At 37.6% G+C, this 12,614-nt stretch overlaps 1 protein-coding gene across 1 annotated transcript; it reads right to left on the bottom strand.

The window, feature by feature from the left end:
• Positions 1 to 9,677: 9,677 nt before the first annotated feature.
• On the bottom strand, positions 9,678 to 12,194 carry Ppa (Partner of paired). The gene has a single exon (XM_067107797.1). The coding sequence runs from the start codon at positions 12,170 to 12,172 to the stop codon at positions 10,949 to 10,951; it is 1,224 nt and encodes a 407-aa protein (XP_066963898.1). The 5' UTR covers positions 12,173 to 12,194; the 3' UTR covers positions 9,678 to 10,948.
• Between the last annotated feature and the right edge of the window lie 420 nt (positions 12,195 to 12,614).

The raw sequence follows: 12,614 nt of genomic DNA, 5'->3' as shown, positions 1-12,614 counted from the left end.
TTCTCTTCTTATACACTTGGTTGTCTTTCTTTCCCTCCTTATTTGGGCACAAGTGTCCACTCTTAGCAACTGGATATGTCTCATCTGTAAATACAAGTCTTAAAGGAATGGTTAAGTAAATTATGAAAGCGGAGTTTAATGAGTTGCATAAGACGCGCTGGTCTGTTCTCAACTGTTCCTAAATTTTGTCTATAGTCTCTTCAGAGCACAAACTTTCTAATAATTGACACGCGAAGGCTTAAATCCAGGGATGGAACCAAACAATCCTTATCATTAAATATCATCTAATGTGTTTGTTAGGCATGGCGGGAGCTGACTTCACATATACAGTTACTCCTTTTTTCTTAATCCTGCGCCCCGTAGTGGGGTAGCGCCGTCAGTGCACCTCGTGCGTGCACTGTAGGCAAAACTTAAGGTTCTTTGTAGCGTCCCTTCAGCCCCTAGCTGCAACCCCTTTCGTTCCTTTTACCGTACCTCCTTTCATATTCTCTCTATTCCATCTTACTTTCCACCCTCTCCTAACAATGGATTCATAGTGCAACTGCGAGGTTTTCCTCCTCTTACACCTTTCAAACCTTTTACTGATAATTTCCGTTTCGGCCCTGAATAACTTCATAGGTCCCAGTACTTGGTCTTTGGCCTAAATTCTTTATTCAATTCAATTCAACTCTTAACTCTACATTTCGTTAACTTCTTATATAGTGACGTTAAACATATAAACAAACAAGTTATCACTTTGCCCGTCCTTTTTTTTCTGCCATTAAATTTCACAGCATTCATCCAATCAGTAAGATTATTATATTGAATCCTAATTTTTTAATACCACAGGTTTTCAAGGGGTAAAGGTATTCCTTCCTGATTCTGAAGTAGGCCGACATCAACTTGTCAAAATAGTTCGTCACTTATACTCAATAGTTTATCGCGTCCTCATAGTTGACATAATTTCTGACTAACATGGGCCAAGTTTTTAATGAACTCTGTTTCTGAACCGTTCCTCTGTTTCTTTTCCGGTAGCCACTGGCTCTGGAAAGCTCTACCCCCAATCAGATTTACTATTGATCTGTCTTACTCCCTCACACACAATATCTCCCTCAAAATTTCACGGAATCATTCCCGTACATCAGTGTCTACAACAGTGGTTCTTAACCTTTATATTACCACGCCCCCTCTAAAAGTTGGTCCTTCCCTCCACGCCCGCACCCCCCGCCCCTTCCATCTATGAGCAAAATTCCCTCCCAGGTTTAAAAGAAAATTAAATAAAAGGAGAAAGAGATGGGGTGTTTTTATTCTTTTGGGAATGACTTAGTGAGATACTTGACACTGCTTCTTAGCGACTCTTGTTAAGAGAATAACGAATATAATTAGAGAATTTTTAATTTTTCCCTAGGGCTCGTCCCCCCTTGGAAATTGCTGACGCCCCCCTGGTTAAGAACCACTGGTCTACAAGATCTGGCACAAAGCTTCTCAAACTTGAAGTATGTTAAAAGGTTTTAATATTTATCCGTAGTCTGATTTCTAGTTTCTCATCCAATTGCTCCATGTTCATTGCAGTTGAATAGTATTTAAATGCTTAGTCTTGTCGAGTTTAGTTTATTGATGGCCTTGTCTATGTTCCTTTAATGCCTTGTTTTTGTACACCAGTACCGATGAACTTTACTATCATGACGCCAGTTTAGTGTAAACCAAACAATCAGTCATCAACTCTTGATTTTTTTATTCTTAAAAATGTGTTTATCTTGGGTGAATCAAATTGTATAGGCAACAGGCTAGTAAGGCAAACCTAACTGTCTTCCTACTACTCAGCTTTACTACTAGACAAACCCTATTCTTATGGAACAAGGCTACAGGGCCCATTGACTTGAAGTTCAAGCTTCCAAAATACTTAAGAATATTTTGAGTTGAGTTAAACTCGTGGAAATTAATTCAACACAAATAAATATACCTTCATTTAGGCCTTGGGCCGTCAAAGTTGTTTAGTCTGAGGGCCACTCTTGACAAAAACAGAAAGTCATGCGGGCTAGCTGTGTGTATGTATATGTACATGTATATGTATGTATCTATATATATACATATATATATATATACACATATATATACATATATGTATACACACATATATATACATATATATATAAATATATACACACACATATATATATATACATATATATATGTATATGTATATACATATTATATATATATATATGATGCAATATAACAGACATAATGGCTTTTTTTTTTGCAGTTACTGATTTTGCAAGGAATATTTCTTTTATTCAGGATAAGCGGTAAACCTAATTTTAATGATATAAAAAAGAGAAATATACTTTTACTTATTTTTTCTATAGCGGGCCACTTTCAAAATCAAAAGAACCACTTTTGGCCTACGGACATGGGTTTGGACGTCCCTGAAAATTTTAGACGGACCATAACATCGATCTTGATAAGGATACCCGTTAGATTTTGGTGGGGGACTGATTCACTCCCGGAAATTTGGCAGAAAGACAAGCATTGGGGCCACTGTCAGCCAATCAGTGCTTTATACAGTAAAGGGGGGCGGGGGGAGTTGGAGTGGTTGGACAGCAAGATTGAAGAAAGGAAGTGGAATGGAAGTAAAGTGAAAGGTTAAAAAATTACTGAAACTAGAAGGGACGCTACTAAAAAAACCTATAATAATGGCTACGGTGCACCGCAAAAGGTTCACTAACTCTTATTTATTAATTTATTTATTTGGTGGTGGTGGTTGGGGGAAGGGGAAGGATTGAATTGAATATAGAATTTAGGCCAAAAGCCAAGCACTGGGACCTATAAGGTCGTTCAGAGCTGAAACGGAAATAGACAGTAAAAGGTTTGAAAGGTGTAACAGAGGAAATCCTCTTGGTTGGCACATGAATCAATTGTTAGAGAGGGTGGAAAGTAGATGGAAGAAAGAGATATGAAAAGGTACATCTAAAAGAAACGAAAGGGTTGCAGCTAGGGCCGAAGGCACGCTGCAAAGAACCTTGGGGCGGGGGCGGGGGGAGGTTAAGGTTTCCCATCTGAGCAAGCAGACGCCAGGTGACTCTTCAAACCAATCAACAACAGACGGGTCATTTATTTCTCAGTCGAACTTGTCTCGAGCATTCGATCACATTTTTGGCATTGGCTTCCCCTTCGACTTTCGTATGGAAATCAATTCACAAGCCCTCCCTCTGTCATCAGTAACTATTGTCTCGGTTACAAAAAACAAGACTCCCTTGTACAGTATTGTAAATTCACAAGAAAATATTCCCTCTCTCTCTCTCTTTTCAACGCTAGAATTCTAATGGTTTCGGGTTGGGGAAGGAAGGAGTTTATTTGCGGTGTCACAAATGATGCATTTCAAATGCACTTGCAAGCAACGCCGTCGAATAGCTTGTTTTGATTATGAAGCGAGCATTAGAAACGCTTTTATTTATTTATTCATTACCGCTACCTAAAGTTATTCATTTTCATTTTTATCCCGTTTGGCTTCGTTATCATTCTTTAGCTAACAATGAATATCATCCAATATAGTTTTATGGTTCCGGCCATGACTTTTTCTTCAACGATATCACATTTCAATTGTACTGAATACTTTTCCTGGTATGACAGTGTTTTTCTTTTTAGTTTTCTGTAAAAGAAAACTATTGTGACGACTTTGTCCTCTGTCCGCCCTCAGATCTTAAAACTACCGAGGGCTAGAGGCTTTCAAATTGATATGTTGATCAACCGCCTCAATCATCAAACATACCAAATTGCAGCCTTCTAGCCTCGGTATTTTTATTTAAATTAAGGTTAAATTTAGCCATAATCGTGCGTTTGGCAACGCTATAGGACATGCCACCACCGGGGCGTGACTGAAAGTTTCATGGGCCACGGCTCATACAGCATTATACATTTCCAGAAACTTTTCTTCGGCTCATTTTTTACTCGTTTTGATGTCTCATTACTCTGCAATTTCCAAAAACTTTATGTTAATGACTTTAAATACGGTTTGCATTTCATGCCATTTATCTGAAGACTTGTTCCTATGAATTTCATTGATGATTCGGTCTTTTCCATGACTGTAGAGTAAGAACTTCGTTTACAACTTGTTATTAAATTAATCCTATACACCTTTCTTTCATGAACCTCTTCCTTCTAGTTGGCTCATGCAGCTTTTTCTTTTTATTTAATTTTTTTTTTGTGACTTCTCCACTGAAACAAACATAATTTACAGCCGTCAGCGATCTTATCAACGCATATGAAAAGATATGATAGTTAAAACAGAAGTGCAGATAACAGTATGATCTTTTCAGTAAATACACAAAATACACACACACATTTGTATTATATATATATACATATATATATATATCATATGTATATATATATATATATATATATATATATATATATATATATATATATAATATATATATATACATATGTATATATAATATATATTATATATACACATACAGATATATATTTACATATTTATACATATGCACTGTATATACACATAAAAACACCATTTTTCGTTTTAGTCATTAAAATTTTCAGGGAAAAGGTAGAAGCCTACTTGCATACCGTAACCAAGAATTGTATCATACGCGTTACAGCAGAAGTGGTATTAAACAGACTTATTGTTTTAGTCAATAGTTATCTGATTCTTCAGTTTGTATTGACGAGTGTAATTTCCGAAATAATCCCTGTAGTTAAATGGTACTACTATACGGAAACAACTACTGCTAGCCTCAGCATTCAGAAACAGATATAATGATTTGGAATGGAATGGAATATAGAATTTAGGCCAAAGGCCAAGATTTATACCCATAGAAATAGATAAAATTATGTACACCCAAACCGCACCTGAAATTGACAAAATAAGGACTCACCATAGGTTATTGCTGCTTCAAAGGTGGAAATCTCATCCCAATCTTGAATTTGGAAGGCTTCTCATTCACTTGTATGTTCACAAATTTTATACATGTAACAATAGGTAGGTGTGTTACTTCCCTTCCTATTAGATATAAAAAAATTATTCACTTAACACTTATTTTCATTTTCAACACCAATCAAACTAACTGCCTTTTTTTTTTTATTTGTTATTGCCGTATCTCCCTCTTTTCACTTAAGAGACTGGAATGATGTTATCACCGAAAATGTAATGTTGATCCTACAAATAATTCAGATCTTATGTTTTGTCCTTAAAATCCATTGTTTGACTTTCAAAAATTTATAGAAGAATCAAAAGGATGAACAGAAAGAAATGAAAGTCCCATCTTCCATAAAATATTTATTGAGCATTTGTTCAAAATTTAAATACAAAAGTTGAATACATAAAATCTGTGAAATTCAACAATATTTTGAAGTTTCGTAGTTATATCACATTTCAATAGAGGGAGCCCCACCCATATAGTTCCGTATACACAATGGAAAATATGTTTACAGGACAACATTAATCCAGTAGATTCAATGGTATACACAGTTGACAGGACTTGGTTTACTTTCCCTGTTCACACCACTGTAGAAGCACAAGCCATTGCTGCTGTAGGCTGCTCTCACATGGCCTCTAAAATCACTTACAACTCAGGAAATGAAAAATATTTCTAAACACTTTTGACATGACAAAGCTATTGGTTACAAAATCAGATCCATCAACGCAAATTTCAAGTGTACCCCAATGGAGAAAATGGCAATTTTCTATGAAAGTGTAACATCACTGAACAAAATTTGACAATACTGAAATACTCCTGTACTTCGGTTCTTAAAAAGATGGTGGTAGTTATAACACAAATATCAAGCAGTAATTATAACGAATATGAGGAATTTCAGAGGAACAACAGCCTCCGTGCTCAGTGAGGACATACTATAGTGGCACAAACAAGGCATTTGATGATAAAGAAGAGGATAATATGAATCATTAGCTAGAGGTTTGAGGTACGCTCCCCTCACACCTTAAGGAATGCCCTTATTAGGAATGTATGACTTCAAAATGAGTGAGAAAGGTACGATGATTACTGTTATGGACACAAACAAACAAAGTCTCACGCCGTGTACCTGTACTATCTTTGTACAAAATGTGTACATGTTTGGGGTGAAAATTTCTGTACAATAGGAAGTCCTTTTTTTAAGTGTTAGTATATACATCTTTGTACAAAATTCTCTACTAGGTTGACTGTTTTTTTTTTTATGGGGGTGTGTCGAATAATGGCGGTGTTTGTTGTTCGTTAATTCGCTATGGAAATTAAAAAAAAGCTGCAGATCTTTGACGATCTGTGCTTTTGCGTGTGATATACGGATCTACTCGTCTATTGGGTCGGTTGGACGGATCTGGTATACATACAGTACATGATGAGTTATATAGGAGGTTTGGTTTCACCTTGACGAAGGAAAGAAATGGACGTGACACAGATCAAAAAAATAAATTACAGAACACGTGAAGTCTTCACACACACACACACACACTTGTATGTAGCTCCGTGTGACAAGAGGAAAAAAAAAACATATGAACCCTCCCGGAAAAAAAAATAAAATTCCATATTTTCACATCTTATTTTTTCATATTCGTATCAAAGTGGTTAGGGTGTGTGTGGTTTTGATTCTATACTGGCACATTAGTGATGAACACGATGATGACATGAACAGTGATTATTAGTATGTTGGGAATGATGATGTTGATGACGATGATCATAAAATTACATGCACACTTTCCATCGTTGCCTTAAAAGTAACTCATAACTCAAGACACTTTCTTTTCTTTCCTGACACAACAGTACGTCAACAAATCACATCTGATAGATAATTCCAGAACAAATTTGTCAATGTCCATTTAAAAACAAAACCCACCAATTTGTCAACTCAACAAAAATAATTTACACAATCCATTTTAAATTCGTGAAAACCTCATTTCAGTACCAAAACAATTTTTCTCCACCCTTCAGAAAACAAATGGAAGGTTTGCTTCCATTTCTACAACGGCGAATAAAATCATCTACATTAAATGTAAGACAACGATGACCAGAGATATGCATCTCATACGACTGCATATATATATATATATATATATATATATATATATATATATATATATATATATATATATATATATATATATATATATATATATATATATATATACATACATACATACATACATATACACACATACATGAGTGTATACATATACACATACATGCATACACATGAAGTGGATCATAATTAATACTGGGGATGCAGATTCAAAGCTTGAGCATGTACCCGTATGGCAGGGAAAAACCGGCCATGAGAAAATATAAAATGAAAAATTCCAGTTCCATTGCTCTGATAAGTCCCCTAAGAGTTCAACAGACTCCACATAACACTCTCAGTTATCTTTCACCATCATAAATTAGCAACAAAAAAAAAAATAAAGTTTTATATCACTACACTGACATTGTAAATAAATGATAAAAGCGACTTGGTTAACCTGTCATAACTCATACATCGAGTTCTAAAATAAAGTGAACTGCTCAATAAAAAAAAAAATACAGAACTATTACAGTCTTCTGTAACTTTTCCAAGAACCTCTTGAAAATGCATTTAACTTCACGTAAATCAAAAAATGTCAATACATAAAATTTAATCGGCTGATATAATTATAAAGGCAATGGTTTACTTCTAGGAGGCAAACCTGTCTTTATATGAGATAATTAATTACCATTCGAGACATATGATTTATTGTAAACATCAAGATGAACTGGTTACCATAAAGGGAAAGAGTAACCTATTATGATAATGAATACAGACAGCCAGTGTTACGAAAAGGTGGCTCGACAAATACAAAATCTAACTTTCACACATCTATTTCCATAAATCTGTGTGCACACACATACGTATATATATACACACACACACACATATATATATATATATATATATATATATATATATATATATATATATATATATATATATATATATATGAAGCCAATATGGCACATGTCTGTCTGATTCTCTTAATTTAACTCTCGACTTCATCTGTGTTTAACGAAACGTCAGTAAAGAACGATGGAGCGATTAATATTAAGATCAAATACAATAAAGCAATACAGTGTATGTTTCATACATTAAGTACATACTGAACTATACATAAAAAAGCCATGTAGCAATGCAGTTTGATTTGAGAGGGAGAAACATCAAAATGATATTGAAAGTGAATGAAGCCTAAATTTGCATATACAAATTGAAGTGAAAAGTTAATTTTTTTTTAACAAACTACTATAAAAGTATTGAATACAATATTTCGCATACAAACGAAAAAAAAATCGGAATTAGAAGCCTCGCAATAAAAAAAAAATAAAACTGGAAACTCCAAATAAGTAAATTACTAAAAGGCAGATGGCGGGGGTGGGGGAGATTCTGTACGGCAAATTGGTTGCGCATGTGGCGAGCAGGTGTTTACTCCGAAAAAAAAAAAAACATGTGAGCATCAGACAACACCTGCCTTCCAGCATAACACGTAACGTTGGTTATTAAATAGGCAGTATTACTAATTACTACTTTGACAACGGGTATGCTGGATCATTATGCAATGAAATTTAATGACCACAAATTATTATAAAATTATATATATATATATATATATATATATATATATATATATATATATATATATATATATATATATATATATATATATATATATATATATATATAAAGAAATCGATGACGTATGAAAAGTTCAGTTAGACAAGAATTTCCGTCACGGGTAGAATGCAGAGTGAGGGGGTCATATGGCTTACTTGAGGGGGTCCCGTGGGGGTGGGGCGAAGCGCCCCCAGGCCGGGTTAGGGCACGGCGTCCAAGGCTAGGTTAGGTAAAGCTAAGTCTGATTAGGTCATATTCCCTCTGAAAAGGTCTGCCTACTATAGAAGTGCCTGCTACAGTAGACTTGAGCCCTGATCAGTATTTTTTATAGACACCCAAACTTTTTTTTATACAGAAACTCCAGTATGATAAAAAAAAAAACTGCCGCATGTTTTAAGTTTAGAAAAAGATGAGAGGGGATTTAAAATTTAAAAGCTAGCCAAGATGAAATTATAATCAACGTCCCATCTTAATACTAGAGGCTAATTTTCATAGGTATCGCGGCAGTTTGATATTCGAAGAGAAACACTAAATACAAAGGGGCGGAGGGGGGTTGTGTCCTGGGCATATATTCAGAAATTGTTGCTGTCGAAAGAAAATATTTCTGCACCGAGAAGAAAAAAGAAAAATTTAGAATACGTCAGCATCACGTCTCATAGATCTGGTAGTGTTGCCATTCACTGGTCTCAGTATTTCGTTACATTTGAGGGAGGGAGAGGCCGCTTAGAAAGTTTTGGCAAGCATTTTGCAAATCTATTATGACATTACTTACGGTAATTATAGATACAATGACCTAATTTACTAATATTTCTTACAGATATCTCTCACTGCACGTATTTCCGAACGATGATTCATCAAAGTGAAAATACCGAGCTTCTCGGAATTACAACAAATTCTTACAGACTTTTATGCATAGTTCAAACGATGTGGGGAATTGACTATGATCCCCCCCCCATCCCTCTTCTCCAACACCCCCTCCCCCCATCCACTTCCCTATGCTCCCAAATGCAACGCGAAAGGACACATGTTAATTTTGGTGTTTCACAATGAAAAGAGTAAACTACTTTAGGAAGTTAATCGCTTTATTATCATTACTGTTCAGTATCAGCGTCAAATTTGGAGAATTTTAATAGATCAGAAAATGTACTGAAGATCACATATAAAAAAATTAGCTTTACATAACTTTCAAAACACATTTCCTTTTAACTTTCAACAATTTTAGAAGCTACAAGGAAAGTCCTATGGCTTATAGATTGACATAATAACATTGCATATAAAAAATATTAATCACTCCATATTTCCTTTTAAAAAAAATTACCTGCATTAACCTTACTTTCAGGTATTTCATTTAAATGTCAATGATTAGGGGACTTATCTCGCATGTCATATCAAACTTATTACCTATATTTACACATCAAAAAAGTGATCAAGAAGACAACGATGACTTCTGCATTAGTACATACCCATTCACGCTTACTGTCACACATATCACATAAGTTATATCACGGAGCTACATAGTAATATGTACATAAAATGGTGGAAAGTCTGGAAATGGGTCGCATTTCCTCAGTAATATGTAAAAAAAAAAAAGGGGGGGGGGAATTTGTTTAAGTCACTATTTTCTCAGAAAGGGTTTGAAGATTAATCAAACTATATATACTTTCCGTTTATGGGTTCCTCTAAAACAAGGAAAATCACTTAAGGAGAGATTTAATGACATTTCATAAATCACTTAAAAACATGGCACAGCTGAGAGAGAGAAAATCTGATATCAACTGGAGAGTGGATAACTTTTTTTATATATATCTTGTTATCAACTGGGCAGAGGATAACCTTATCTCTGCTTCTTATCTTGGCGATTTTGGGGGAATTCCATGGATTTATTGCACGAATCATGTTTTCATTACTGCACAGCACTTGAAACCATTCGATTTTTTGGCAAAAACACGTAACTTCCTCCACGATGTTTGATATTTTAAAAACTGAGAACCTGGAGGTCACAGTTTGCAGGAAACTCTTCTTGAAAACCTGAACTTCTCCCCAACGTTCTGATAATTTTTTTTCCTCGTAATTAAAAACACAGCCATCGGTAAACGCCGCAGCACAAATCACTTGCACTGGTAGATTCCGGCAAAAGTACACTCATCAAGGCAAAGTAAAAGACACCTCAAGGAAGTTGTTTTTTTTTTATATCTTCGAAAATAAAATAAAAAAAAAAAAAACATTTTTTCACGTCTTCGAACCGTTACCTTGACTGCCTGGTAGGACTGAACACCTGGTTTTCTCTGGGCGTGGATTTGCTAACAGGCGGTGTCCCTCCTATGTAGGGCATGGGTCACCGTCTCTGCTTGTGCCACAACCCGAGGTTCAGGACAGACAGGCGCGGAAGTTGCATTATCCTCTCCAGCCCCACCGTCGTGATGCGATTGCAACCGTACAGGTCAATCGAGTACAGATTGGTTAAGTGTTCCGAAATTAACTGGAGTCCCTTGTCTGTCACGCGCACGCACTGCCCGATGTTCAGGGTATCGAGTTCGTGTAACGTTCTGGATATCCTGTGGATGCCGTCGTCGCTGATCTGACAGGCAGAGCAGGAGAGCGACTTGAGGGTAAAGAGGCCTTGGGAGATGTGGACCAGCGCCTGGTCGCCGATTTTGTCGCAGAAGGAGACGTCCAGAGAGGTAATCCTTGACCCACCTTCGGCCAGGTACGCGATGCCGATGTCCGAGATGTTGTCGCACGACCTCAGGTTGATCTCTCTCAGGCTGGGCATCCGCGCCAGGTATTTCAGCCCCGAATCGGTGATGCTGGCGCAGAAGGACAGGTTGATACTCTTCAGGTTCGGCAGGCCGTGGGCCACGTGTTTGAGAGCATCGTCGGACAGCTTCTGGCAGTCCTGAAGGCCGAGATGTTCCAGCGCCATGGTGCCGTCCGCGGCCTCCTGGTGCTGCCCCGCCAGGTAAGCAATGCCCTGATTGCTCACGAGGCAGCACGACCTCAGGTTCAACCTCCTCAGCTTCTTGAGGCCCCACGCCACCAGCAGGAGGCCCGTGTTGGTGATGTAGGAGCATCCTCCCAACTCCAAGACCTGCAGGTTCCTGAGATGCTGAGCGATCTTGCCCAGGGACGAGTCCGAGATCTGTTTGCACAGGGAAAGGTTGAGGTGTGTCAGCGAAGGGAACTCGCTGACGAAGGCGTGCGTCAGGCCGATGTCTGTGACGTTGTAACAGCCGGAGAGGTTGAGGGAGGTGAGGTTGGGAACACCACTGATCACGTCCCTGAGGGAACGTCGAAGGGAGAGCACCTGCACCCGCCGGATACCTCGACGCACCAGCGATGGGAACAAAGACGGATTCGCCCTGCGCAGGTGGAGTTTCGCTTCAACTCCTCTCCAGACACTTTTGTGATAAGCAGCATCACGCCAGTTCGAACACACTTGGGCAATTCGCCCTTTGTCTTTCACGTCCAAGTAACTGAATATAAGCGCCAAGATTTCTGGGTATAAACACGAAATGTGTGTAGTCCGCGGACATAACGTGTCCACTCCACCGTCCTCCATCTTGACTGACTAGAAATCCTCTCCATAGCTGTTGCTTGGACCTCGAGAGTCACGTGACTCTTACCTGAGTTCCCATTGGGCGCTCATTTGATGACGTCGTGCGCAGACTACGCGCCATTGGCCGTCTATATAGTGACGTTCTGCGCGCGAGATTTGAACATTGGAAGGCAGCGTCGGCATGATATACTCGAGGAAGTTGTGAGTGAACCTGCGCTCGTTTCATTTTCATAATGTTTCGTTTCGCCGCACGGCGCTTTGCTTTCCGTCGTCTTACTTTTTATAAAACCGGCTTCAATAGACAACAGCAATGAGTACGAAAAAGTACGATAAATGAAACAGCATAAGCAAACGCAAACAATTCAAACGCGAAACATGAGTCGCGAATTTTGCGTGTGAACGAACGAAAGTAAATTCCCTTTAGGTTCTGGAGGTGGTCGATTTG

This window comes from Macrobrachium rosenbergii, chromosome 8 (genome assembly GCF_040412425.1).
Source record: "Macrobrachium rosenbergii isolate ZJJX-2024 chromosome 8, ASM4041242v1, whole genome shotgun sequence".
NCBI classification, from domain to species: Eukaryota; Metazoa; Arthropoda; class Malacostraca; order Decapoda; family Palaemonidae; genus Macrobrachium; species Macrobrachium rosenbergii.
Note: the sequence above shows the minus strand (reverse complement) of the source record. Positions and strands in the feature narration are given on the sequence as shown.

Coding starts and splice junctions, on each gene's coding strand:
- Ppa (XM_067107797.1), bottom strand. CDS start 12,172: ATGGAGGACGGTGGAGTGGACACGTTATGTCCGCGGACTACACACATT.